Here is a 26,422-nt window from a genome sequence, read left to right as displayed (position 1 = left end):
GTATTTCCCTGCTAGCGACTAGTCGATACTAACAGAGTATTGTTGCATCTTTGGCATTTCGAGTCTATTAGAAAAATTCGCAGTCCTAGCCTGCTAGAATATGTTTAGCGAAGACTACTCTTACCTTATTATTACTGGGCCTAACTATTGTATCTACTAGTTTCTGTTCAAATATCTTCTAAAAACTATTTATGGAGACATTCCGCGATATATAGAAGAATAAAAAGACGCTCTAGCAGCAGAGCACGCGTCTAATTGTATTATAGATATAGTAACTTTCGGCGAGCTGTATGCATTGCGCACCACATTGACCTTGCAGGCTCTTCCTGAGGTGGTTTTTAAGACATGGCATTACAAACGCATTATGATAATTGGGGATGCCGCCTACAAAGTAAGTTCTAACCCTTGAAAGAATATAAGATCGCAAACTGATCTGTCTTGTAGTTTAATCCTATAAGTGGCCACGGCAGAAATAGCGCAATTGAAGACGCCGCCATTCTCGCGGATCAACTTCACGCCCTCTACAGCAACAAAGCAAAGAGCCACATGAGCGAAGATTTCGCGAAAGCCTTTAAGGAAACCTAGAGCCTCCGCTTTAACCGCGCAAACGGGATGCTGAAGTTATCTTATAACTAGCAAAGCCTACAGGCTATGGATGGGTTCGCATCCAAATTCAAAGCGAAATACCTGGTTCCTCTGTTTCCCGCGACACAAATAGTTGAAATGATATGTGGTTTTTCGCGCGGAGGTACACATATTAAATCGCTGCTGTTGCGCGTGCGGCCGCACACCGAGCCTTGGGACGATGAGAGGGAAACAAGCTTCGTTCACTGGACACGTGTTGGCTACGTAGTCTCTGCGACTATTGCCGCTCTGATGGTATTTTCGGTGCAAACGCAGCGACTTTCCGTGGCATCGATCCCGAAAATGCTGCTAAGCCTCCAACCAAAGGTGTAGGTCCACAGAAACTTAAGCAGAAAAGCTTGCTATTCGCATTAGTGCACCTATGCTGCAAGGTAGATTAGACTTTTATATATACTAGAGCGCGTTTTATAGAGTTTATAGAACAGTAATAGTATAATAATCTTTGTCGAAACCGCCAACGCGTTTCTAGGCCAGGGCTGCGTCTTTAACAAGAAAGTCTTCCAAGATGTGACGTCGTACGACTGTGGGAAGGGCATGGAGCTCGTGGGCTACGACGCCCACGGTTGTAGTCGCGACAAGAATCACAAGGATAAGCCATGTGGATGGCCCATGTGCTGTCCTGCGTCGGCACAGATGAAGGACAAGTGTACGTGGCGTGGTAGTGGCATAGAATGCAACGGCAAATGCCACGACAAGGAGGTCAAGATTGGTGGTTCATCATGGGGTGGCAACCCCCTTTGAAGATGGTGGCGACACAGACCAATGCAATCGAGGAGGCAAAGCTATGTGCTGCAGGGTGGAGCTCGAAGCCGTTACTACTGGCTGTTACTGGACTGAAGGGTGGTAGGCAAGCACATGGGAATGAAGTGTACAGATGGACTAATCGTGTCATAGCGACGACAAGGCCTGCGGGGACGATGAGGAAAAATTGGCCCATGCGTATAACATTCGCATCGAATGCCTCAACACTGATAAGCCGAAAAGCGACCTCAAACGCCGCGATTATCTCTTTGGTGTCCAAGTTGGCCCTGGAGGCCAGAACTATTGCTGCAAGAAAAACAGAAAAGCCTTTGACAAATGCCACTGGATTGGCTCAGGCGACTGCGTCCAAAATCAATGCGCCCGCGATGAGGTCACCCTCGCCACCAGTCCTTACGGCGATGTTAGCAGCACGTGCCGCTGTGAGTTGTGCCCCTTCCTCTTCCCACTCCTTTGAAGACATTCGACCTTTGCCTAGTTATCTCGATGAATCATGCTAATGACGGATTTCATCTACACAGGGTGGCGTGAGAAGTCGCTATGCTGTACAGCAAACCAGGACACCCTGAACAAACCGGTATGCGATGCAGATCTTTGCGAAACAGACTCAGAACTGTGCGAGGATCCCGACGCCGACGAGCTAGACTACGTGCCCGGGCAATATGATCCTTGCGAGGATGACGCAGAGACATGCGACGACTCTGAACATAAGAGGAGAGATCTTCAAAAGCGGGCCCCAGGTATAAATCTTCCCGGCGCCAGAGTGGGAGTGAAAAATTTCGCGCAACTCGCCGCAGCGGTGGTACCCCGTCTCCAAATCCCCTTTGCTCCGTACCCTTCGCTATATGGGGATGTTTATTTGGAGAAAGGGAAAAGCTTGGTCACACTGCCATGGGAAGGAGGCATCAAGATGGCGGATGATATCTGTTTCGGGTAGCTATCACATATGAAGAAGAAGGTCGACCACTACACAGGGAAGGCCAAGGGAATGATATGGAACACAGAACATCACTCCGAGGTAATTTTACGATATGTGAGCGCTCGCTATCATGCGTCCCACGATATGAACGTCAATCGCTGATCTTTCCTGTAGCACAACACAGCTCGCGTGCGGTTGGAGGGTGCCGCTTCGGGTATACTGCCATCGGGAGCGAAGGCATTAGCAGGCAAAGCTGATCCATTCGCCTTGTACAATGCATTGACAGCCAAATTCCCTGCCGGCGCCAAGGTTCCGGATCTCGGCCAAGGGATCATCCAAGGAATCAAAGGGTTTGGCAGCCCCGATAAGTATGGGGTTGACTGGAACTCGCCGCAAAACAGTCTTCAGCTTTTCATGACTGCTTACGGTAGCTGGGGCTATCGCTGTCCATTCATATACCTGTCCGCTGACATGAACGGCATCAAGTCTAAGCTCCTACTGGCCTCAAACCGGTTGCAGGCTCAGTGATAAAGAAACAGATGGAGCTGGTGCTGGATCCAAGCACAGAACCTGCCGCTGCAAATTACTTGATGAGTGCTTTATACAAGGTGGGTCGCTCTGAACATTCCAAACATTTGATTCTCTGCTAACCTTGCTGTCCGCACGATAGTCATTTGGCGTCGTCAGTTATCACGGTACATTCGGCAACGACTGGCATGGACCGCTGAAAGCAAAGCGCGACTTGTACATGGTGGCTCAATTCATGGCCGATAATTACAAAGGGGTAGAAAATCTTCCCGCATATCTCAAGGAATGGGATCAGGACTACTACTCCTACGCGAGCCAGAACTCTCAGGCTTTCATGAGATTCGCTACGAGTCTGATTTGGGAGCAGTTGGAGGCTGCACGTGTAGACCCGGAGACGGCCGCGAAGCATGTCCGGGACCTGATCACGGCAGTTCAGTGGTACCGGGACCATACGACGACCTTGCGGTTCCAAAATTTCCTTTGATTGGGTCGTCACTTTTCACTGGCCAGGAGATGCACCAGAATCACGGTGGCGTGTAAAGAGCAGAATAAAACATCATACCTATGCTCAGTTCAACTCGTCCCCATATGTCTGGCCCGAAAAGAGTGCGTCCCGTGCAATGTATTCAACTGGGACGCTAAGGATCTACTAGCCGTTTTAGAGTTAGGAGCTGATATAAAATCCTGTACAATGCACGCTTTTGCTTCTGTTAGCCACTCACTGACATTTTCACGATCCATCCCGCTTAATGTTTTAATACGAAATGCAATTGCGTCTCTCATCTCAATCGATCCAAGTCCGGCCAGTTCTCTCTCAGCACCGTTCTCCACGGCTCGGCGGTCTGGTATTTCACTGTGCAGCTCCAAGCTACGGCCGAAGCACCAGATCATACTCTTCAAAACAGGACTCAAATACACCCGCACCCGTCACTCGAGCTCTGAAGCGCAAGCCATTGACCGGGGCTAGCCAGAATGAACCACAGACTATAGGAAGAAATTCTAACACAACTGACAGCCGCGAGCCACTCCCTGATCTGCCAGGTCGCGAATGGACTCCAGCCGACATGGAGGAAGTATTGGCGTCCTCGCATCATGGTCTCGACAACAACTCCACATTCTCCACTCCGTGGTCTTACGTGAAGCCCGACGCGCCCTGGGGGTTTGTGGTTTACCGAGCTGTGTACGGAAAGGAGAGTGAGGAGCCTTGGAAGCAGATATTAGGTCTGCTCCGAGACACAGTTACTGTCCCAAAAACAACTCAGCAACCGTTTCCGTGGCTCGGGCCTATACAATCGGACCCTCAATTCGAACTAACGGTTATGGAGGACGAGCAGAGGTTCGCAGGCGCAGACTCGCACACAATCCGAGAAGCGTTTCGGGAATGGGTTGCTGGCGACTTGCCATCTCGCGTGTTAAATCCTGCTATAGAGGGCGGGATCGATAATATCAGGGCCATGATCAGGAGCACCGCAATCGGCGAAGCGCACGAATATGGACACGGGAAGCCCATACATCCCTGGCATATAGCGCCTCCTCGGTGGAGTTTCTGTGTCCTTGTAGACGAGATCTGTCTGCGCTCGCTGAATCGCGCAGATGGTCTCTGTCCGGTGGTCAAGATGGTGAATCTGCGGTTCCCTGAAGGCAGGTGCGAGAGCATCGCAGAAGGATGGGAAGACGGTGAGACGGAAGACCCTCAGGAGGACGTTGGGTGGATGTATACGTACGCTCACAGCTATGAGGTGTGGTATCAGGTCCTGTCTGATCCTTCAAATTGGGACGACGAGGTCTGGTACATGAGGCCTGAGAAGGAAGAATTTCCCTCTGCGAATGATGTAGAATAAAGTTTGTTGTAGAACATGGAAGGCCTCGGAGCGAGATTACAGGACATTGCTATTTTTCCACACCTGCATGTAGACTAGTATAATTACGTGCGTGAACTAATTCATAGTGTAATTGTATCTACAAGCTGTTTAGAAAAGCGTAACTACTCATGGAGACCACAAGTCCGAGAGTCACGTTATTCGCCACTGAACATCGTTGGTTCGATCTTGAGGCGCAGCTTCACAACGCTCGTTGATTCGCGGAGAAGAGCATCAGTCTTAACGTGATTCTCGGAGTTGTGCTATGACGGCTTGCCACCGGAGCGAACCACAGGGAGCGCTACTCATACCGCGGCAAGACACTTATCACGCCCAATACGAGCGGTGTTCACCAATCATTAGTCTCTTCCTGTGGACCTGGTAAGCTCCGTCTAGATGGAAAGACTATCCTTAACATTGAACGCCACTGGTGGTCGCCCAAGTCTCCGCTGTTCAAGGGCTACGGCTCGCCTAAACAACGTGTTGACCTATACATGAAATCTAGTCGCGAGTACGAGCTAGTACTTGAGTTGGTCAGCCGCGAACCTAAGCCCTACAAAATTGACTACTTTGCAGAGCTCGAGCGCGAGGAAGTTGAAGATGGCGGGCGCATCGGCTTCTTCGAGAACCCCCGCGATGAAAACCGCATGATCAACGAGTCTGTCGAGCTGGCGAGGAACAGCGACATTGTTATCGTCGTCGTCGGCAGGGACCATGAGTCAGAGAGCGAGACTACATGTAGTGATATGGTGTCCGTGCATCTCCCGGCCCGTTCAGATGGGCTCATCGCCGCAGTTGCAAGCGCGAATCCTAACACCATTGTCGTGAGTCAAACCGGTAGTCCCATCGCAATGCCCTGGGGGCTTTTATGATTCATTATACAGTCAGCTTTACCTGGGATATAGCACATGTGCAAACCCTACTGTCTTGAATGCAACCCCGTTGACTGGAGAGCATAGATGCATCGTAAACTGTGAAAGTGCATTTTGCTGTTGCCATTGTCCATGCCGCACGGTATGGTTAGTCCGAAGCTCGGTTTGCTCACCAACCTACACATCGTATCACGATTTAACAACGAACGAAGTCTTGCCAGCGGCGATGTACTTCTCGACTTTCACTTTGTGGTACGTCCCCTGAAAGGACTGTTGGCGTGATCGACGCAGTACGAAGGCAGAACTTGGCGGGCGCCTGCGACTTTGCTTAGAATCACCACCTTGAGAGCTGAATGTCGCCTTTGTAGGACAAAGGATGGCGAAGGGAGGCGCAGGCCTATTCTTTGGACTGGATGCAGGAGAACGGCACGATGTCGGTAGTTGGGCCACTGTCGTTTCCTGCAGCGACAGGCACATGAGTCATGGGATTGTTAAAAAGCAATTGCACTGAACGAAGGGTTCGCTATCTTTAAGTGATGTTCGGGTGTCATTATAAGTGGTGCAACATCCAGGACTGAGCGTTAAAGTCTCTCCATCTTCTGGATCAGGGGAAGCAGCCCGTAAGCACATTCATGGACGAATATAATCACCATGGGAAACAGATCTGCCAACGTGATGTGGAGACCTCTGAGGCCCTGGCTTATTTCACATGTCGCCATCTCTGCCCACGATCGGATTGTGGGGAAGGAGCGCTATTGCAATGCTAACCCGATGCTGATTAGTGCGCTGTGTGCTGGAGCCTGTCTGGAAATGACGATCGCGGCGTTGTGCGGTGCCCGGCAAGTCGTGCTAGCGACACAGCAAAGCTTCTAGCTTCTCGCTTTACCCCGCATTCTCAAATACTAAGGCAGATCTTAGAGATTGTTAGGTACACCGCCAAGAACCTCGGGCAATCATTGTCCGCTTCTTCCTGCTACCATATCTTGTATAAGACCTAAGCGTGACAAAGGTCTGGATTCTATCCAAAGGTACAACACTTACCCCATCCTTGAAAATGAGGTTCCAATGGACATTCACCACTTCCGTGCTCGCGGTGCTTACGGCTCTCGTGGTAGCTCAAAATTCCTCCATCAAAGTGATTGACTTGAGTGTCAATGGACGTTATGACCAAATTCTGGATCTCGAAGACCTTCATCCGACTCTCGCGTGGCGGTTGATTCAGACAAAGGACTGCGCCGAGATGACCTGCCCTGGTGATCGGCAAACTGCTTTTGAAGTGCAGGTGGCTGCATCTGCTCGTGATCTGGAGACAGGACATCTGTGTTGGCGAAGCGATACACGTCAAGGTGGATCTCAATCCGTTCGCTTTGAGGGCAAACTCGCGTCTCGTGATACGCTGGTCTGGCGCGTGAGAGTTTGGGATGCGTATGGACAACGCTCGGCTTGGTCAGAGATTGCGTCCTGGTCTGTCGGCCTGCTGCACAAGTCTGACTGGCATGAGGCTAAATGGATCGATTACCCTGACCGTACGGAAAACCAACCCCTCCCTTTATTCATCCGTCAATTCGAACTTGCCGAAAATAAAACTATCCTGGGCGCCCGTTTGTACTTATCCGGAGTTGGAATGCATTACGCTACCGTGAATGGCGAGACCATCACTGACGAGGTTCTCGCCCCGGGCTACTCCAACTACCAACTGTCCAGCGAGTACCGTACGTACGATGTCAGACGAGTGCTAAAGCCTGGTATAAACACTGTCGGGGTGAAACTGGGCAATGGACCTGCCTATGTTCGTCGGAGCGTAAGGAGCCCTGGCGTGGGCCGCACTGCACCTTACGCCTGGTGGCAAAGCCAGTTGAAGGGCAACGGAACCCTTGTTGAAGGAACAGCAATTGGCGATACGAGCGTGCGATTGACTAATGTCAGTGGATACCACCTACAAGGCAGCATCAACATTGATACTGGCAGTGGTGGTGACAGACTGGAGTCACGTGTGATAACTGCTATCGACCAAAATCAAACCACAATCAACTTTACTCCCGGCTTGCAGCTGTCCCATTCTGCTGGAGTAAAGGTGACCGGTTCCGGAAATAATATTGCGGCTAGTGATCCGTCTGCTGGTGCTGCAGGTACGTCTTTTGTCTCATTTCTAAGCCTGCAAATCGTTATTAGTTCTCGATCAGGGGACTAATATTATTCTCTCCTGATCTCGTCGCTCGAAATCTATGCTAACAGATCAGTTACCCCACGTCTGATCGGACGCCTTGAGATAAAATATGAAGACAACAGTATCGATACCATTGTCACTGATCGCTCGTGGCGTACCAAGCTTGGCCCTTTGATTACTGACGCATGGTATTCGGGTTCCGATTTCGATGCTCGTCGTGAAGACCAGGACTGGGATCGATCCGGCACTCGACTGAACTCGTCTGATTGGATTGCGGCTGGTATCGCACCCCCACCCAATCTGGCAACCAAACTTGTGGCCAGAGCGGCCGAACCGGTTAAGGTCGTTGAGTACTTCAGACCGGTCTCACTCACCAACCCTGCCAATGGGACCTGGGTTTTCGACCTTGGCCAAAACATTGCCGGCTGGCCCATTCTCAAGCTCCCACAAATACCGGCGGGTACGGTCATCAAAATGACACCTGCCGAATCCCTCAACGCCAATGGCACCGTTAATCAGCAGTCGATTGGCGTTGGTAGTCGTGGCACGGACGTCTTCAATACGTACACAACTGCAGGCCGTGCTGCTGGCGAGACTTGGCATCCTGACTTTAACTATTTTGCCATGCAGTGGATTCAAGTGACTGGCTTACCAGATGGTTTCCGTCCAAGCATCGACATGATAACTGGCGCTCGCGTACAAGCAGCCGTTCCTGTGGCTGGGACCTTCACTTCTTCAGATGCTCGTCTAAATCGGATTCACAGCATGTCAAGATATTCGTTCTTGAGTAACGTCATCTCCGTATTCACGGATTGCCCGGGGCGTGAGAAGCTCTCTTACCCAGCTGATTACACGATGCCTATGGGCGCCATATATCGCAACGTCCACATCGACGCTTTCCTACGTACCAACATGCGACATTTGGTTGAGGCACAGTCGATTGCAAATACGTCCATGGCCGGAAACGTTGCTTTGAAAGCGCCTGTGTATGATTGGGGTTATAGCGGTCGATTCGGAGACGAGATCAACTGGGGTAATAGCATTGTTCTCGTGCCATCCTTTCTGTACGATCTGTACGGGGACACGACGGTTATGACCACCTACTATGACCAGATGATCAACTTTGTCAAGTATCTACAGCGCGAAAAGGTGCAAGACCACATCGTCGATGCTGCACTAGCCGATTGGGTCGAAGATGATGCAAGGACATCTAGTCGGATTACCGGTACCTGGGGTTACTACCTAACCATCACCGCAATGGCACGTATGGCAAATCTTACCGGACACGTCAGTGATTCGGCCCACTACAGCGGTCTAGCCTCGGAAATTCGTAATGCATTCAATGCAGCCTTCTACAACAACGCTACTGGACGCTACACTAATCTCGGTAATAATTCTACCGTCAACGCCACGCAAGCGGCGCAGGCGCTCGCACTGGACGCCGGGCTTGTACCAGAAGCAAACCGGGAACAAGTTTTGAACGCGCTGGTCGATCTCACGTACCAATATCCTTCAAAGGATGGACAGGGCCCACACCTGAGTGGCGGCACCATTGGTATGGGACCTATAGTACGAGCACTCTCTGTTGGAGGCCGAGATGATGTGCTCTGGCAGGCTGTACAGCAGAATGATCAACCAAGCTATGGTTATTTCATGGCTTCAACTGTGGCCAATCCGCAAGGTTTTACCACTATGGGCGAGCGATGGGACCGGAATGATTCTAAAAACCACATGATCCTCGCTCAGATCGACGAGTGGCTCCATGCCAGTGTCGCTGGCATTCGACCAACATCCATGAGCACCATCACGGATATCTGGGAGGACCGTCTCGTGATTCATCCAAGACCCGTTGGCGACCTCGAGAGCGCTGCAGGAACTTATCAGACTGTTTGGGGAGAGGCCCGAAGCCAATGGAACAGAACCGCCGAAGGTGTATTCACGTTGAAAGTGACAGTCCCAGCTAACACTATGGCCGAGGTACGCTTGCCTGCGGGCACTAATGTCAAGGCTTCGCACCGTGCCCGATTTGTCGAAACCGATACCGAAACCGAGAACGTGTCCGCAGTATATAGTGTTCCGTCCGGCACGCACGTTTTTAGCACCCTTATGCGTCCCGCTGACACTTCACACCTGGTCTGATAGCTTTCAGGAGGCACTATCCCGTATCTATGTTAGCTTTCTCTTACACTTACAATCCATACCATGACGCTGCATAAACTTCTCGCTCCCTCGCCTTGTGTTGCGTGTGATTAGGTTAAGTCGCCCTTGTTACGCATGACAGCTGTGGCAAACCAGACTCCCAGTTTTCAAAATTTGACTCGACTCCGGGCAGACAATCCTTTAGAAGGATGCTGCAATTGCGATACATTTCAGACATGGGAATCCGAACACTGCACTGTCGGCAGTTGTGTTCGGAGTGCGTTAACCCGATCATCTTCGGCGCCACGAAGTCTCATCAAAGACGGATTGGGTGGGAGATCAGGCGATCCACCTTCCAAATGCACTTGGCCCGAGGATGAGCCGGGATATTTGATGACGGTGTTGACTATCAACAACGAGCCCTCTTGGACTTCATTTCTTCGACTTGTCTGTGTGCACGGTCCCAAGAAGGAGCCGTGACGTAGGATAGGCTATCAGAGCTATGTCCAGCTAGCCTCCCGTCATTCAATTTAGCTCCATGCGTTATTATTCACATCTTCTACCTGTGTATTTTACATGGAACAAGGAGGAGACTATATGTAGAAGGTGACTGTGAAAACAATATATATCGATTGAGTTGTTGCCTTTTCCAGCAGTTTATTAAGCATGTGACAGCCATTATAGTCAATGCAATTAGAAAGGATGCCTACACGGTGGTCTGGACCTGATGCAAGCAACACAAGTCTCGTTGCATGTGTAAACTTGTTACGTGCTGTAAAAAGCATTTAAACATCGGGGTTCAGTCTGCTGTGTAAAGTACAGATCATTTAGCTCTGTTCTAGTTTTGCCACCATGTTTGTGCTCAATACATTGCTGGTTTCAATCTTCCTTGCGCGCGTCAATGGCGCTCTCACCCAGGTGTCAAATTTCGGCACCAATCCTGCTGGCATACAGATGTTTGTGGATGTACCCGCGAACGTGGTATCTAAAGCCCCAATCATAGTTGCAGTAAGCTGAGCAATCAGAACAAGAATTAACGACGGTGCTGATGACTCCAATCAGTTGCACGGCTGTCACGGCTCGGCACAGTCATATTACAGGGACAACGCTCTGCCGACACTCGCGAAACAGAAGAATGTTATCCTGATCTATCCGTCGTCTACCCATGACTTACTTTGCTGGGATGCTGGTACCAAAAAGAGTTTGACCCGAGATGGGGGTGGCGATCCTCAAAGTATCGTGCAGATGGCAAGTCGATTGCGGACCCTTGTGCGTGCACGCAAGGGCTAATTCTCCACAGGTGAAGTATGTTGTAAACACTTACTCAGCCGATGCAACTAAAGTCTACATTGTCGGCACATCCTCAGGAGCTATGATGGGCAACGTACTGGCGGCAGTGTATCCCGATGTCTTCGCCGCCGCATCAGTATACTCTGGGGTTGCAGCCGGCTGTACGGCAGTTCCTGACGGGACACCCCCCAACCCGTACGATCCCTGCGCCTTGGGTCGCGTTACAAAGACACCAAATCAATGGGGCGACATCGTGCGTTCTTACAATCCAGGATATAGCGGTCCATGGCCAAGGATGCAGATCTGGCACGGAACGAGCGATAACATTGTGGTTTACCAGAACTTCATTGAGGATTTGAAGCAGTGGAGTAACATTCATGGGGCTAGCTTCGGCTCCAACACAACGAATAACCCAGAGACTGCATACACTCGGATTAACTATGGTGATGGAACCAAGTTGGTGGGCTATAGCGCGAAAGGCGTAGGGCATGTTGTTCCAGTCCACCCTGCACAAGCTATTAGCTTCTTTAAACTCTAAGTTCAGACAATATTTCAGTTCCTAGTACCCTCATCGTTAGGAACACTATGCTTTTTTAGATAGTATAGGCTATGTGGAGCTAAGCTTTCCAATGATACTGTGGACACCGTAAGCGATCATGTTGAGTGGCTCTATACCGGGATCATGTCGTTGAAGCTATACGACGCGGATCATAAGCATAAGAGAAAACAGCTAAACAAGCTAGAAAGGTGTTCGTGCTGATTGCAGAAGTTTACTTTTTGCGGAGAAAATCCTCGATACTGATCACAAGGATACGGTGACGAAGGCCGTGACCGTAGCTAGGGAAAGATCAACACGGAACATAGGGCTAGAAAGTTCAAGCATCGTCTACAGGGATGCACCTTCCGTCTCACCTCTGAGACGTGATTTTGCCGAATGCGTTGCACGCTCAGCACATGGCGATACAGAAAAGGGGATTTGTTGGATGACATTCATCGATGAATGTTCCGAAGAGACATTGGTGGACGCTCTGAAAGCTACTGTGAGGCCACGATGTAATATGGAAGAGAATATCCGGAATAATAGGAGAGAATTCCTCATCTGACTGTCGGTCTTTGCAGTAGAACAATAAACAATCTCCTGTCTAATCAAAAGTATGCAGTCACCTGTTCAGCGCGTACATCGCGTTACCTTCACGACAAGCACTTGAGCAGATTAGCCGTGAGTCGAAGGTTTCTTGAAGACGTCGAGATGTACGAACGGTCAGCAAGTACCAGGTTCATTTGGTTGAGCAGCAGTAATCTGGAAATAATGTCCATGGAGTTGACCGCGCTCCAAGAAACGTACTTCGGGGAGCTATACAGTCAATACAGTGACAGAAGCATCACACGAACCTACTAGACCACAGGCGTTCAAGATTTGGGGACTTCATATCCAAGACACATTTTGATTGATGGGTCACGATGTCATCAGGAAACAAGTGATTGGGCTGATGATCATCTTCCACCAAGGGTGTGGATCAGACAAACTATTGTAAAACTGACTTATACGTCTTCCAGATGCTTTGCTTGCTTCTTGTGTATCAGTGCCGCAGCCAGAAAACACGCAAATCCTAATACACCGCATGAGCCAGCAAGCACTTGTCCATACAGAAACGACCCACTGCCAGCCTCGACCAATGCTCCTCCACCAGGGCCTCCAATGAGACAACCAAAACTGGACAACGCGAATCCCATACCCATTCTTGTTCCAACCTTCTTAGTGTCCAAGGTTAGGTCAGCTAGTGTTGCAGGGAACATGGCTTGCAAGCCCGCAGCAAACAATCCATATAGCGTTGCGAAGGCATACATGCCAGCCGTCGACTCAATCGCAATCCAGCAGTAAAGTAGAAGTGCAGTCACAAAACTGACGACTAAGCTGATAGTCAGTGGTCGGCAATAGTGATCTGCGATATAAGCTGGCAGTAAACGCCCTGGTATACCAACGCCATTTAGCACCAACAAGAGCGGTATTGATTCTTCCAGCGTCAGACCTAGGGTTCTCCGAGCGTAGGCATTAATCTGGACAAGATCAGTGGTGAAATAGAAGACAAACTGGATAATACTCACGTAAAAAAAAGCGAACCAGAGACCTGCAAAGCAGAATACCGAGCCGAGAATCTTGGCAAATCAGCATGGTGTCATGGAATCTTGACCGGTGTTACTTACAAAAAGATCGAAGACTGCATCCTTCAACTCGCTCAATTCGAGCATTTTGACTGAGCTCTTTGGTGGGAGACGTTTCTTGAGCAGCCGTTCCGCAACCAACAGCATGACCAGAGCCATGAATCCTAATACCCTCAACGCCCAGCCAAAACCAATACGGTCAATCAGCCTGTTGAGCATGATTGGGATAACTAGACCTCCTGTTCCTGAGCCGCATAACGTAATGCCAATTGCAAAACTCCGTTTGGTTGCATCAAAATATGTTGAGATAACAGAGACCATAGGAACAAACATGCATCCGTTTGCTACCCCAATGCAAACCCCTTGGGCAAGCACAAATTGCCAGTACTCTTTGCAAATGCTTGTCATAAAGATACCAATAAGCCACAGTCCAATACCTATACGTAGCACAAGCTTGAAATGTCCCGTGTCTGACGCTGCACCTGACCAGAGAGGGATTGAGAGCAGGAAGAAAACAGTAAGTGCGCCAATCCATGAGATGTTGGATGGTGTTGAGAGACCAATGGAGGTATAGTGCGCTTGAAACATGCCAAAGGAAGTGATAAAACCCCAAGTAAAGAACGTGATGATGTGCCCGCCTAGCACTTGCGACCATGCTACCCATCCGCCATTGGGAGGCGGCTCGATGGACGCGATCCTTGTCACATAAGACGCCGAGGATACTTCCTGCTTGGTCGGCGCAATGTCTTCCTCTTCTATGTGGCTGAAGTCCTCGGTCGGTGGGTCTGGTCCAATGGCGGCCATTTCGTCGCAGACCTCGAATGATGTTTGAATGCAGGAGAACGCGGCCCCCAGATTTTTACTTCCCCAGATCCGTATTTTACTTGAGTCATTAGCTTTGCGAATTTGTGCGTCTGAGAGTTCGCAAGCTCCTTTTCCGAACACTATGACGTAATTGGAAATGGTCGGTGGCGATCCATCATTGCCGACGGGCCGAGCGAGCACGTTGAAGACGGCACGCTCTGTAGCTCTGACAAAGTGCTTGGGGCACGCGTACAGACGGCAAACTCTAGCTTGTACCACTATAATATCTCGATTCCCAATCAACCCTCCAATCTCACCAGGAACACTCCGGGGGCTCATGTAAAGCACACACAGGCCCAACAGAGCCAGCTTCGATTCGTCGCATGTGCAGTCAGTGGTTGCTATCTGTTTAGGGGGTAAGAACTCCACGCGGCGCGAGGCAGTGAACCCTCGATTTCCGGTGTGGGGTGTGGTGCCGCTCCTCCAGGACTAGTGGATTTAGCGTAGCTCGTTCCTTATGAAGTACATATGTCCAGAGAGGCAGTTTCACTTGTGCCAACTGGCAGGACACAACGACTCTTCTAACAATGCTTGCCACTAGCATAGCAAATTTTTTACACACACCAGTTGTTTCAGATCCAATTCATGGGTTTGGAGATCTGTGCTCATTGTTGATGTTAAGCTTCGCGCGATCGACTTTCCCGTCAGATGCCGCAGCCAGATCTCAACACCCCGAGCCCGTGATAGCCTCACTATCGTCTCCCGCCGAGCGGATAGTTAAATATAGCGAGCAGCTAAGCAAATCAACGACGACATCGATCAAAACCCATATACATAGGCAAAGTACAGCGAAGCGTATTTCAATGCACAACATGACAAAACGCTACACAAACCGAATCACAACATTAACGTGTTTGAAATTGAGTTGCATGATATATGGTACACACCAATACAGTCGATCGTAGTAGCGGAACCTACAGTCGACCAGCTTACAAGCCAGGAGCTCCTCATGCGAAATTAGAGGCCGATGTGTCGGACTAGGGCAAGCAGCGAAGGAGCCAGCCATTACGAGCACAAAGCAGCGTATTTGGACCAGCCTTCCGCTTTTGGTGTACCACCTCCAACGTGCTTGGTTATCTTCGGAGATGACTGCAGGAGGGAGAGCGAGGTTCGCAGAAGATGGGCAATTTTCGGCGTCTACACGGAAACACTCGTCGTATGTACCCCAGGCTCGTTTGCGAAAGGATAACCGCGTCTGAGATAGAAGATGAGGTTATCGCCAACCGGGTTCCAGTTCTGGACGCTAGGCTTCGATACGGTGGTTTTGCAATTCGTTTACCCTCAGCTCGTGGTTACAGGTCTGCAGATACTACTACCTTCACTATCGCTCATTGGGACCACTAGAAGTAATGCTTTGAGGAATTTGAGCAAGATGTCGCTCCCTCCTCGGGACGATGCGTTGAAGGCATATTGTCAGGGACTAGTAGGTTGTGGCCTGGCTCGATCCACAAGCTCAGTTGTTGGTGATGGAGAATTGGCTTGTTGTTTGGTTTCGGTTTGCTCGAGCAGGCCTTCCCTTTGCTTCTCTCTCACTTGTATATATATCGAGCTGCCTCCAGCCCTACCTTGGCTTCGAGTCTGCTATTTTGTTAGTTTAGCTACTGTTGAAAGGATGAGTTGGGTCACTGTTCGAGTCGATCAGAGCATGTTCAGCATGAAGGATCTCACCAACAGAGACAGGCCAATCGGACGTACGCGCGGGATTACTGCACAATAGGTTTAGCACACACAATCAGATTTGGTATAAGTACAAGTCTACTCAGTACATACAACGATAGATGAAATTGATCACTCATTCTTGACCCTGATCAGTTGCTTAAGTCTTCTAGCTTTCCACAGCTACCTATCTCTTTTGCTATCAGATTGCTTCTTTTGTGCCTGTGAAGTCTGCCTTACACATATGTTGACTGAGTGTGCAGTCTATACGGGCACGTTATTGCGGCTTCCTGCTTGTTGGCCATGACGAGCATGATAAATCATAATTAGGTGTCTTGTGACGCCGGCTCGCCACTTCCGAAGATATTGAAGGGACTGCATTGTAATCAGCGACTGTGACTCAGGTATGTACAATCGTTTGTGTTGCGTTTTCCTACTACTTTAACGCTCTCACTAATCCAGCGGCTGCAATCAGATGTAGGCTGAACTTGTACTGCTGCGGCTTGTTGCTGGGTATTGTACCCAACGAACGACAAGTGAGAGGGATCGTAGTTGGGTTGCCCTCTCCATCTCCCTATCGGCACCACCCTCTTGCTGCAAGACCAAGTGACAACCACCCAAAAAGAAAGTTCGACGTCGGGGAAGATGTAGTGCACGACTTGTGCATCGCCGCTAACTAGGTGCGATACACCTGCTACTGGTGCAGCACAGCCTTTCACTGGCATAAATTTCAACCGTCAATTCCTTGTCGATCTAAAACCCAGTAGACACGGTTTCAAGAGAAAGGAAAGCCCGACGTAAACCTTGAGATTAAGAGTCTCACGCGCTACCGATTGTGCCAGCCGGGCTTGCTGTTGTTTTGATGAAACGTGGCGCAGTTGGTTGTGCCTTAATGAAAGCCACCACCTGCGCCTGCGCGACGACTGCACGACGCGCTTTCGAGCGCGATCGAATGTGTCTTGCTCGTGTACGTGTTCTGTGGAAGGGGTCGATAGCACCGAAGGCTGCAGTCTTCTCTGTCCCTGTCAGACCGCGGGAAGCCGCCGGGGCGGCGCGCGACAGCGCCCGACCCAACGATAACGGGGATTCACAACACCCATCGAATCCCGCGCGGGGACCCACAGTCACGAGTCACAGCTCTGCATACACCGCAACATCACCAGCGCCTTCCCGACCTTAAGGCACTGCAATTCTCTATTGTCACTGCGCTACACAACGCAGCAGCGACACGCCTACCCCGCAGTGCAGTCGACCAGTCCCACGCCACGTGGCTGCCGAAGACCACATGTCTGTAACAAACTGCAGGGAAATCTGCCAACTGGGAACCCACCAGTGCCACTTCGTCCGTTTTGAGCCGCAAACACTTCGTCACCAGCAATGATAAGTTGAACAGCTGCAGCCAGTTTTCTCACGAAAAACAGTATTCTGCGCGTTTCAGTTGCAAGCCCGACCTGGAAGCCCGCAACGAATCGTCAGTCCTCCAGCCTTCTTTCGACATCTCCGATTAGGATCTTCGGGATTTGCAGATAGTCAAACATGAGTTGGGTGATGAAGAACACAAATGCGCTGATCAGCACCATGTCGGCTGACACACTCCGGGAAGATGAAGTCGAGGTTTCGTCGAAACTCGGATTTGACACGCTCTGCACTTACAATTGGTTGAAGGATGGCAGTGCTATACTGGTACCAGGTGGGTGTTGTCACGAACTTCCGGTCTTATCGATGGCTGATATGCCATGTAGGTGGCCCTCCCCGCTGGAGGCCCAATGATCTCCCTGTTACTCTAGCCCAAGACACGGGCCACCAATACATCGACCTAAACGCTTTCCGGGTCCCAAAGTTTCCTTTTGAGCCTGCATTTCGAGCTCTGTCTATCATGAATCAAAGTCTGGAATTAAACGACATAGATGTCGTAGTCAATCGGAACAGTCTACGCAAGCTGCTGAACTTCTCAGCAGGCAGACGCCAAGATCCGTTTCGAATTGACCTTCACATGATCAACAATACACTGTTCATGAGCCGTCGAGAGCGAAATGCCCGGTCTATGATACACGGGGCTGCCAACTCGGGTTATGGGCATAATTTTGAAACTGCTTTCACTGAACCTCAGGCTGGATTGGATCATTCCAGCAGCCACCATAGAGTCATACGCTACAAGCTTGGCAGTCTCGACTGCATTGTTCGTTTTGAGGTCGACGCGTGCTATGAAGACAGCGAATCTCATCATCCCGCACCGGTCACTGCGGACAATGTGGAGGACATTGTCACATCGCTTGCCAGTCTCGGAATCGTTACTGTCGAATCGGAAAGAAGGGCTTTGGGGCACACCAAAGTGATTCTCAGGGGGCATACTATTGCGCCATCATCGTTGGCAGAGCTGAAGGCGCACAAGACTGTAAAGATCAGCCAAGCTGTACCACAGCTATGGTTCGGTCGAACTCCTTACCTCATCACTGGCAAGCATGTGGAAGGCACCGTCCACTCAATCAGCTGCGATCAGGTTGGGGAGAGATTCGAGGCTTGGGAGAGAACCCATCAGAGTACTCTGCGGAAACTTGTCAACTTACTGCAGGGTTTGAAGCAAACCGTTGGATCCATGGAGCACCGAACTGCAATCTTAGTGTGCCGGAAAAAAGGAGCGCCTCTAGAGATCTTCAGCGAGAAGCAAAGATCCCATGTCTTGCCATTGGATATAGCCAGACAGTACTGGGAGTTGGGAGTAAAACGCAAAAACGCAAAACGTAGCACAAAGCAATCCAATACAAGCACATGATTTTTGGCAGGTTCGCAAGGATTATAGCTATTGAGGATTCTCGGCCGGGATGTCGGGCGAACTTCTTCCATCAGGAGTTCCAGCAGAATTCAATCTCCTTGATTACTCGAATGAGTAAGAAACTTACGCAGGGAAGGCCCTTGGACGTTTGGTGCCTGTCGATTTGACATATATTCGAAGCAGAACTACACTTCTCAGACGCCAAAGATACACGCACGCTTGGAAGTTGTTGAATTCAGTGAACATAACAGCTCTGAACACTCATGACCTGTGTCGAGTACTTATTCTTGCCAAGTCGTGAACCTGTGCATCATTCAGCGCCGTTTGAACAATTAACCGCACTACCAACAATTTTGCCAAGGCCATGAAGCATACCAAGTTCCGCAGAAGGGGCAAGGCAGTCAGAGTGCAGGGAAGGGAAGTATAACAGCTGCAGCGGCATACGGAAAGACACGATTGACTACTTGCCTGTATAAAGGAAAGGCATATGATCAAAGGTCTTGAATGTCCCGCTAAGAGTCTACTCCTGACCTGAGTGGTCGAGATCCTGATTCTTCCAGTGTTGAGTACTTACTCATCTCTCATATCGAGTAGACCTATCGATTACGAGTATCGGATCTTGTTGGGCTGAAAAACATTTTGTCTGCGGTGGAACATATGCAGCAAGCTCCGGTGAGCTAAACAGACCGTTATGCTGAGCCTGCGATTCGGCAACGCCCTGTCGGTTTCGACCGTCTTTGGGCATCCTCACATTCCCTATCAGAGCTCAGAGGCTCGTTCAAGGTCTTCTTGCGCTGTCGCGGCCTATGCGCGCATAAACCGACAATATAACCACCAACAGTATGGCACGACTGCGCTCCCGATACCTGCCTTTGCGCCTGTTGAACGCCCAGTCTGGTTCGAAGACGAGTTTGTTGTAGCAGTCGTTGCGGTTCTGACTACTGTCAGAATAATTGTAGCTGCCTCCCCACTGTCTTTGGTCGTGGGGATAATTGTAGTGAACACTTCGGGAGTTGCAATGCTCTGCTTTCACGAAGCTTTGTTAGTCGCGGGTGAGGACTGCACTGCGGCTGTACTTGTACCAAGTTGGCCGATCTTCTTGCAGCAGCTCTGCAAACCAAGACTCTTGCAATCGCCTGATAAGCTGTTCAGGAACTATGAGCTTAGCATCACTGCTTCCACTGTATAGGTTTGTGCTGCGCCATCGCTTTCTGAAAAGGTTGCACCCATCGGGCAGCAACTGAAGTCGGACGTTCGGAAAGCGTTAAGTTAAAGCCGTAGCACAGCGGTGCCTTCATCACGCAGCGATTGACTCATTACTAAGGTCGAGGAAGTCGACAGCCTTTAAAATGTCCTTCCCACAGAGATCCTTGAAAGGAACAACCAAATTGTTCAAGTTGTGAGTCGAAGTGTCACCGCGACAACCTCCCTGCGCGGCGACCAAAGATGTTAGTAGGCAGTATGTTCGGAACAAAAAGCGAATGGAACCACCGGAGGCCATAGTTGCGAATGAAAAACACGCAGATCAGGCTACTGTACACAGTCATATAGATTAGCTCTCCCAAGCTATGCCCGCCTACTAAGGTCAAGAGACTGCAGCCTGCCTAGTACTAGTATGTCTCGCAGATATATAAAACTACTGGTAAAAATTTAAGACTGCTAGTTATTCTCCTAGACAACCTGTCAGTAGTATGTTGCTATCAGGGCATACACAGTAGTCGTCTCTCCCTGCGGAGTGTTAGCGTCCTTAGCCGCGATAATAGTGCGTGCTCTTCCTAACGGTTAGTCCTGTCGATCTTGTAGCGGCAACATCGGTTCGCCACGACATTGACCACACGGAGCTTGGTCCGGTGGCTCAGCCTTTCGCGGATCGCACGGCTTGCACAGCAGCCGCGCAGCGGCGTCGTACCACTCGATTGCCCTCACTAACGGGTGGCGTTCTAGGGGCAGTGTTTGCGTTTCGCACTTTGCTTTCTCTAGCTAGAAGAGACGTCAATGGCCTTGATGTCCAAAATTGAGGAAGGGCCCGCTCTGCCGCTCTGCGGCTCCCCTGTCACTCCACTTTCGAGCAACAACGTCCCCTTGAACGTCCGGATCGGGCGTCTTTCTGGATCATCGAGAACTGCATTTGTGAGCATGCATTTGGGTGCATGGCTTCTAGTCACATTGGGTTCGGCTGTGCAGGCCACGGCTTTACAAAGAGATGGGAAACTTCAGGCGAGGGAAAATGAGAACGTACACATCACGACCGGTGAACCAGCGACAGATCGGACCATCTTCGTTGTGCTGTCGTTACTCTTTACCGTAATACTGTCGTTCCTTCTTGGTACGCTGTGGTGGACACCCACCTCGTACGGTCGACACTAACTCGGGGGCAGGATCTCGGATACATCGACTGAAACGAACCATCCGTTCGCGACGAAACCTTACAGGGTTGTTTCTGCTGGGTACATACATTGTTGTTATATGCTACATTGTCGTAGCAGCAGCACTAGTCGCAGGACAAGGGCTCTACACGTATGAGCTCTGTTCAGCTGGCACTTGGGTATGCCTGATGTTCTACATCACGGCTAAAGGCTTCGTCTATCTCTTCCTCTGCGAGCGCGTCCACATTGTCCGAGCACCCTTTGTATGCCGCAGCAAGGACAAGATATACCTGGCTTGTGTCATCCCCGCGATGATGGTATTCTCGGCTATCTCCATCAACTGTCTCTTCCAGCGCATCACCACCATGTACGACTCAGACGGTCGCTGCCACTTCGGCATCGGTATCACCGCCTCGATCCCCGGGTCCGTCATCAACTTCGTCACCAACTTCTTCCTCACCGGCGTCTTCATCTACCTGCTACGACCCATCGTCAAAACGAGTGGAGGGGGCTCCATTTCAGCAGCACTCTCGCATGACAGCAAGAAGAACCAGCCAGTGATCCACGACGAGTCGGCCGTACAGAAGAATATCAGGAGTCTGTTGTGGAAGAGCATTCTGGGCGCAGTACTGACTGAGATCCCTGTTGTGGCAAACATGATTCAGTTCATCATCACGGGTGGTGCAGAGCTGGGCATGATGTGTCTTACCTTCTGCATGATCGATGTCTTCTGGGACTGTCTTGTACTACACTGGCTGACGTTCAGTACGTCTTCGGCGGCCGAGAAGGATTTGATGCGCTCTACGACGCACGCGAGTTCGCAGTTTGGGCTCGCGGCAGATCGGCGAGAGGAGAGTGTGCCGCCGTCGAGAAGTTGTAGTCAGAGGGAACTTTTGGGAGTGCAGAGGCCCAATGCGTCAGAGTCTGCGTTTGTGGCTGCGCCGGACCTCGAAGTCGCTGTGCAGACGAAAGTTCCATAGTCATTGCTACGACATAGCATCGTACAAATTCAAAGGCCAGCACCGAAGTGACAACTCTCCCGCGTGAATCCCCTTCTACCACCTTGATTTCGTCTGCTTGAAGTTTGTCTACCGAATGGCCTTCACGACCTCGGGTGGCAATGACGTGCATCAAGCACGTGACCTCGGTCTATATTTCTCTCACTTGACTTGTTTTTCGCTCACAGCGCAAAGCGCTAGGGAGGAATAACACTACGTACAGTCCTCTGAATCTCCGCTTGTATCCTCTTCGTCGCTGTCCTTCGTTTCCTAGGTAGGTAATAGCAACCTATCGCGCGTGTTACGTGCACGGACGCTGCCGCGCTAACAGTTTTCATCACGTGACTGCGCGTTCGCGCTTAGCTCCCAGCCACCTTCCCCTCCTCTTCGACTTCCCTATCACCACCACGTCTACCTCCCACCATTCTGCGCAACCTCTCGCACCACCTCCCGCACACCTTCGCACCTCTCCGCGCTCTCCGCCCCCTCCGCACTCGTTGCGCGTATCGAGTTTCCCCCTGCGCCCACCATCCTTGCGATTCTTCACAAGGCCCCTGGCGGTAAAGGCAGACGGCTCTCGCCCCGAGCGTGGATTCCGTCTCTCGGCTGCCGTCCGCGGGGTGGGTTAAGGGCTGGATACTGCGTGCGCGTACCCGGTGTGTGTGGTGGTCGTGGTGAACAGCACGTACACTGAGCCAGGGCTGCTCCAACAAAGCCTGGGTGGGTGGGTCTACCTTGCGCGTCGCGACTGTCACGCCAAGGGGAATTAGGTGAGTAGAAGCGTGGTTATTGCGTAGCTGGTATGAATCTCAACTTGAATTGCAAGGCGCTTGCCTATCCTGCGTCTGATCTGTCTCCCACCCAGCGCGTGTCGCCATGTCCGTGTTTCCTTGTTTTCCGGTGTGAGGGTACGAAGCTCGCGACGCTGCTGCTGGTCGCTAGAATACCGACGGCTCACGGCGATGCGGAACTGCAATTTGCGCTGCAGTATGACGCCGATAACTTGGTGCCGGGCCGTGTCAAGCTGTCGACGGGGAAGGGAACCTTGACGCAGGCACAGCTCGATGGGATAGTGGCGGCCAAGGGTAAGGGCAAGACGCGACCGGACTTCAAGACGCTCGACATGTCGATTATGCGCCCGTCGCCGGTTTGGTGTCCTGCGGGCACGCCAGTAGTCAGCCCAAAGCCAGGCTGTGAGCCTGCCTTCCAGCGGCTAATGGACCTTGCCAAAGCCACGACGATCCACGTCATATTCGACTTCGGCCAGCTATCTGTGCACAAGGAGCACCTGAGCGCGTTCAAAGCGTTCAGTAAGGCGGCCAAGGGCCTGGCTGGCTTCCCTGTCGATGGCCTGCTCGTTGACCAAGGGCTGAGGAAAGCGAGCTGGCAGGTATTTGCACCTCTTGAAGTGAATGGAGCCAATGAAGTGGATGCAGCGCCGCCTGCGTATGAAGGTTCTCGCGCCCGCAAGCGCCCCAGGCAGGGTACGTTCTCAAACATGTCTACCTCTTGCCTTCCTCATGACTGAATCTCGCAGGAAGCAGCTCACCCCTCCTGCCGCCGCGGTCCTGGACGCCTCAGTCGCCGACCGGCTCGCACTCGTCGGCGAAGACGATACCGATCAGCCCAGCAACAGAAGCCGCCGCCGTCGCACGTGCGAGAACTGAATACCACACCGACTATATCAGCGCCCTCGTCGACGACCGCCTCGCCGCCCACCTTGCCAAAGCAAACGCTCAGCATGCAGCTGCAACTGAAGCCGCCATCGACGCCGCGGTCGCCAAGCGCATTGCCGACCACCTCGCCGGTCCTGTGCACGCTGCAACCGTCACCGCCGCAGTGTCCACCCGCCTCGACTCCGCCGTACAATCCCACCTCCCCACCGCCTTGAAATCCCTCCTCGCCCATCCCTCCCCGCCTGCTCAGTCCCCCACCCACGAAACCCGCGGCAACCGCTCCCCCCCCCTCCCCGCCCTCACTCCGCTAGCGCGCTCCTTCCTGCCCCACCTGCGCACGCATCTCACCGCCCAATTCGCGCTCCTCCAAGAGCAGCAACTCCAGCACTTCGCCCAACAAGTCAGCGACAAGATGGACGAGGTCGAGATGGCAGCAGCAGACGCTCGAGTAGCACAACAGGGCGAGTTTGAGACGGAGATGGACGAGTACATGGCGGAGATGGGGCTATTAAGGCGCGATGCGGTGCGTGACATGTGGGAGGAAGGCGAGCAGATATTAACTCGGGGGAGGGAGGAGTTTGAGACGTTGGGCGAGGAGATTGAGGAGACCCTCTTCAACCTTACCGATAGCGTGGCGGTGATAGGTGAGGGGATCGAGAAGTTGGGGAGGTTCAAGTTGAGGAAGATGGTGAGGGAGGAGGTTGCGAGGCAGGTGAGATGGGAGAGACAGAAAAGGAGGGGGGTTGGCATGGGGAGGGTGCCGAGGGGATGGGGCAGGTGTCTGTTGACGCACCCAGATCCGAAGTTATTAGGGCGGAGGAGGTTGGCGGAGGGGGAGTGGGAGGCTGTGTGATGTGTCGAATACCTCGGTGTGGAATCTCACTTGCATAGCGCCTTTGTATGTGCGGGCATCTATCGTATCTGTGGCAATTCCTAGCTACTTGAAGATTGCGTCCTCGAAACGCTCATCTGCCACGACAGCATGTTTTTTTGCTCAACGTACGCGCTTGAGATGCCAGCTTGTTCGATAGACAACAGGCTTTGCGTCCCTATTTTGGTAATGCATGCAGTTCACGACGAGTCTACCACAACACAGCTCATCTCGAGGACCACACAAATCGCACTTTTGGCAACGCGGTGGCTTACCTCGAAAATGATCCCAAATCTTGACTTTGCTAACGCCATGCAGGGTTGAACACGGTGACACTGCCAATCTAGAGTCCCATCAAGACGGGTAGGATAGTTTCCAACAGAGACAATGCTCAAGAACAGAATTTCACGTCAGTCTATTCATTACATGTAGGGTACACCGACAGCGATTCCGCAATCATTGCAACGCTCTAAACCACCAACATCTCTCCAAATACAAAACTCACACACCAACACAAGTCTCAGTCCCCGCCCACATATTCGTACAGTCTGCTTTAATCCCCGTGTTCCATACACTAACCCCCTACAGGTCTAGCTCTGAGTAAATCTGGAAGGTGCGTTTGGCGTGACCGTGCGCGTGTGTAGCTGAAGAATCCTACCAATCCCGTGGATACGCGCTTAAATTATCATGCTTCTACGTTTGTACACGCTCGCTACATTTCCCTCAGACCAACTCCATCAACCTTGTTGCCGCCAACCTTGGATCCCCGGCACGAAGCCTATTTACCGAACGGACCAGACAAGGTTGGTAACAACATGATCAAATGCACGTTTCGTCCGTTTCCGCGGCTCCCAACAGAGATTCGCCTTCGCATTTGGGAAATGACGGTTGAACCTCGTACTGTCGAGCTTTACTGCAATCACATGAGTGTCTACCCTCAGGTCTTTGAAAAAATCTCACCATCTTCCGCACCAGCACCGCTTCATGCATGTCGAGAAAGCCGGGGCCATCTTTCTGGATCATATCAGCAAATCTTTCTCGAGGATGCAGTCCACCGTGGCGTATTGAATACCGACGCGCAGCAGTATCTTTGGCTAAATTGGGACGTTGACATGATCTCTATCGGGACGTCTCTACTGTCTTGCTTTGGGTCAATTGCGCCGCTGATAAGGAAGCTCAAAATTGAGCGCGACAATACAGAAGAGTACTGGTGCCGCTTCGAATCTCAGGAACTCCTGAACTTCAAGCATGTGGAGACGATCCATGTAGTATGCCTGGGCGGCGACCATGAGGATTGGCATGCGGCTTCAGTGGAGTATCCCTGGCTTTGCGGTCCCGAGAACGTCTTTATAGTGGATCAAAACGGGATCATGCGACTTACGGACGTGGAAGACAAGTGCGACCGAAAGTTTGAGGCAGCCGCTCGAGTGGAAGATCCAAGTTCTCAAGTGACATTTCGCAATGGTGATCCTATTTACCCAGATAATTGATTTCCCGATGGTGTAGGTCACTATGCTTACGAATTAATAAACAAAACGATAAATTGGAAGAACATATGAGACAAACGATGGTCAAGCGCAGGCGACCGAAGAGCACACTACCTCGAAGGACGCATTCTTGTCTGTGACACGCTTGTATGACTGTATGACCTTTTGGTAGTCCCCAACCACACCATAAAGGCCCTTGAGACAGTCCTTGATAGCGGTGCTTGCATCAGCCACAGTTGCAAGTCTGGCAGTCTCCTTCCAATCCACACACTTACGAAAGCAGCGAGCCATGGTATCACGACAGAGAGAGAAAAGTTTGAGCGAACTTGATACCGTTGCCATAGCTGGGTTTGATTTTGCGAGATCTCCGCGATCTTGATGTGCGTGTTG

The 26,422-nt window shown here is 51.2% G+C and overlaps 10 protein-coding genes across 10 annotated transcripts; 9 read left to right on the top strand and 1 right to left on the bottom strand.

The window, feature by feature from the left end:
• Positions 1–364: 364 nt before the first annotated feature.
• C7974DRAFT_411914 (uncharacterized protein) lies at positions 365–585 on the top strand (the record flags this gene model as incomplete). The annotated part of the gene is made up of 2 exons (XM_046143600.1): positions 365–391; positions 445–585. 2 exons carry the CDS (start codon positions 365–367, stop codon positions 583–585), a joined length of 168 nt encoding a protein of 55 aa, XP_045999729.1.
• An 844-nt stretch (positions 586–1,429) lies between these two features.
• C7974DRAFT_451930 (uncharacterized protein) lies at positions 1,430–3,335 on the top strand (the record flags this gene model as incomplete). The annotated part of the gene is made up of 7 exons (XM_046145803.1): positions 1,430–1,488; positions 1,540–1,826; positions 1,956–2,206; positions 2,342–2,422; positions 2,498–2,750; positions 2,843–2,931; positions 2,994–3,335. The coding sequence occupies 7 exons, from the start codon at positions 1,430–1,432 to the stop codon at positions 3,333–3,335; spliced, it is 1,362 nt and encodes a 453-aa protein (XP_045999728.1).
• Positions 3,336–3,878: 543 nt separating this feature from the next.
• Positions 3,879–4,734, top strand: C7974DRAFT_161761 (uncharacterized protein). Its single transcript, XM_046135959.1, has one exon. It carries the CDS (start codon positions 3,916–3,918, stop codon positions 4,690–4,692), a length of 777 nt encoding a protein of 258 aa, XP_045999727.1. The 5' UTR covers positions 3,879–3,915; the 3' UTR covers positions 4,693–4,734.
• A 1,902-nt stretch (positions 4,735–6,636) lies between these two features.
• C7974DRAFT_471172 (putative alpha-L-rhamnosidase) lies at positions 6,637–9,912 on the top strand (the record flags this gene model as incomplete). The annotated part of the gene is made up of 2 exons (XM_046146491.1): positions 6,637–7,711; positions 7,823–9,912. 2 exons carry the CDS (start codon positions 6,637–6,639, stop codon positions 9,886–9,888), a joined length of 3,141 nt encoding a protein of 1,046 aa, XP_045999726.1. The 3' UTR covers positions 9,889–9,912.
• Positions 9,913–10,740: 828 nt separating this feature from the next.
• Positions 10,741–11,716, top strand: C7974DRAFT_433095 (PHB depolymerase family esterase; the record flags this gene model as incomplete). The annotated part of the gene is made up of 3 exons (XM_046144892.1): positions 10,741–10,896; positions 10,951–11,136; positions 11,189–11,716. 3 exons carry the CDS (start codon positions 10,741–10,743, stop codon positions 11,714–11,716), a joined length of 870 nt encoding a protein of 289 aa, XP_045999725.1.
• Positions 11,717–12,643: 927 nt separating this feature from the next.
• On the bottom strand, positions 12,644–14,243 carry C7974DRAFT_333670 (major facilitator superfamily domain-containing protein). The gene is made up of 3 exons (XM_046139141.1): positions 13,384–14,243; positions 13,285–13,335; positions 12,644–13,236 (listed from the first exon to the last, which is right to left on the bottom strand). The coding sequence occupies exons 1-3, from the start codon at positions 14,143–14,145 to the stop codon at positions 12,721–12,723; spliced, it is 1,329 nt and encodes a 442-aa protein (XP_045999724.1). The 5' UTR covers positions 14,146–14,243; the 3' UTR covers positions 12,644–12,720.
• A 3,034-nt stretch (positions 14,244–17,277) lies between these two features.
• C7974DRAFT_161739 (geranylgeranyl pyrophosphate synthetase) lies at positions 17,278–18,696 on the top strand. The gene is made up of 2 exons (XM_046135958.1): positions 17,278–17,551; positions 17,604–18,696. Exons 1-2 carry the CDS (start codon positions 17,398–17,400, stop codon positions 18,632–18,634), a joined length of 1,185 nt encoding a protein of 394 aa, XP_045999723.1. The 5' UTR covers positions 17,278–17,397; the 3' UTR covers positions 18,635–18,696.
• Positions 18,697–20,571: 1,875 nt separating this feature from the next.
• Positions 20,572–22,147, top strand: C7974DRAFT_391701 (uncharacterized protein). Its single transcript, XM_046141607.1, has 2 exons — positions 20,572–20,960; positions 21,013–22,147. The coding sequence occupies exons 1-2, from the start codon at positions 20,630–20,632 to the stop codon at positions 21,978–21,980; spliced, it is 1,299 nt and encodes a 432-aa protein (XP_045999722.1). The 5' UTR covers positions 20,572–20,629; the 3' UTR covers positions 21,981–22,147.
• Positions 22,148–22,800: 653 nt separating this feature from the next.
• C7974DRAFT_356922 (uncharacterized protein) lies at positions 22,801–24,753 on the top strand (the record flags this gene model as incomplete). The annotated part of the gene is made up of 2 exons (XM_046139610.1): positions 22,801–23,498; positions 23,543–24,753. The coding sequence occupies 2 exons, from the start codon at positions 22,801–22,803 to the stop codon at positions 24,525–24,527; spliced, it is 1,683 nt and encodes a 560-aa protein (XP_045999721.1). The 3' UTR covers positions 24,528–24,753.
• A 607-nt stretch (positions 24,754–25,360) lies between these two features.
• C7974DRAFT_308500 (uncharacterized protein) lies at positions 25,361–26,035 on the top strand (the record flags this gene model as incomplete). The annotated part of the gene is made up of 1 exon (XM_046138172.1): positions 25,361–26,035. One exon carries the CDS (start codon positions 25,361–25,363, stop codon positions 26,033–26,035), a length of 675 nt encoding a protein of 224 aa, XP_045999720.1.
• Between the last annotated feature and the right edge of the window lie 387 nt (positions 26,036–26,422).

Source organism: Boeremia exigua, assembly GCF_020726555.1.
Source record: "Boeremia exigua strain MPI-SDFR-AT-0100 chromosome Unknown C7974scaffold_4, whole genome shotgun sequence".
Lineage (NCBI taxonomy): Eukaryota > Fungi > Ascomycota > Dothideomycetes > Pleosporales > Didymellaceae > Boeremia > Boeremia exigua.
The sequence above is the reverse complement of the archived record's forward strand: the minus strand, read 5'-3'. Positions and strand labels throughout refer to the sequence as shown.

Bases quoted from the DNA above. Each gene is read 5' to 3' on its own strand.
- C7974DRAFT_161761 (XM_046135959.1), top strand. From the start codon at position 3,916: ATGGAGGAAGTATTGGCGTCCTCGCATCATGGTCTCGACAACAACTCC.
- C7974DRAFT_333670 (XM_046139141.1), bottom strand. From the start codon at position 14,145: ATGGCCGCCATTGGACCAGACCCACCGACCGAGGACTTCAGCCACATA. The intron at 13,336-13,383 runs GTAAGTAACACC...TGATTTGCCAAG, and splicing joins ATGCAGTCTTCGATCTTTTT to ATTCTCGGCTCGGTATTCTG. The intron at 13,237-13,284 runs GTGAGTATTATC...GATCTTGTCCAG, and splicing joins TCTGGTTCGCTTTTTTTTAC to ATTAATGCCTACGCTCGGAG.
- C7974DRAFT_161739 (XM_046135958.1), top strand. From the start codon at position 17,398: ATGAGTTGGGTGATGAAGAACACAAATGCGCTGATCAGCACCATGTCG. The intron at 17,552-17,603 runs GTGGGTGTTGTC...TATGCCATGTAG, and splicing joins CAGTGCTATACTGGTACCAG to GTGGCCCTCCCCGCTGGAGG.
- C7974DRAFT_391701 (XM_046141607.1), top strand. From the start codon at position 20,630: ATGGCCTTGATGTCCAAAATTGAGGAAGGGCCCGCTCTGCCGCTCTGC. The intron at 20,961-21,012 runs GTACGCTGTGGT...ACTCGGGGGCAG, and splicing joins AATACTGTCGTTCCTTCTTG to GATCTCGGATACATCGACTG.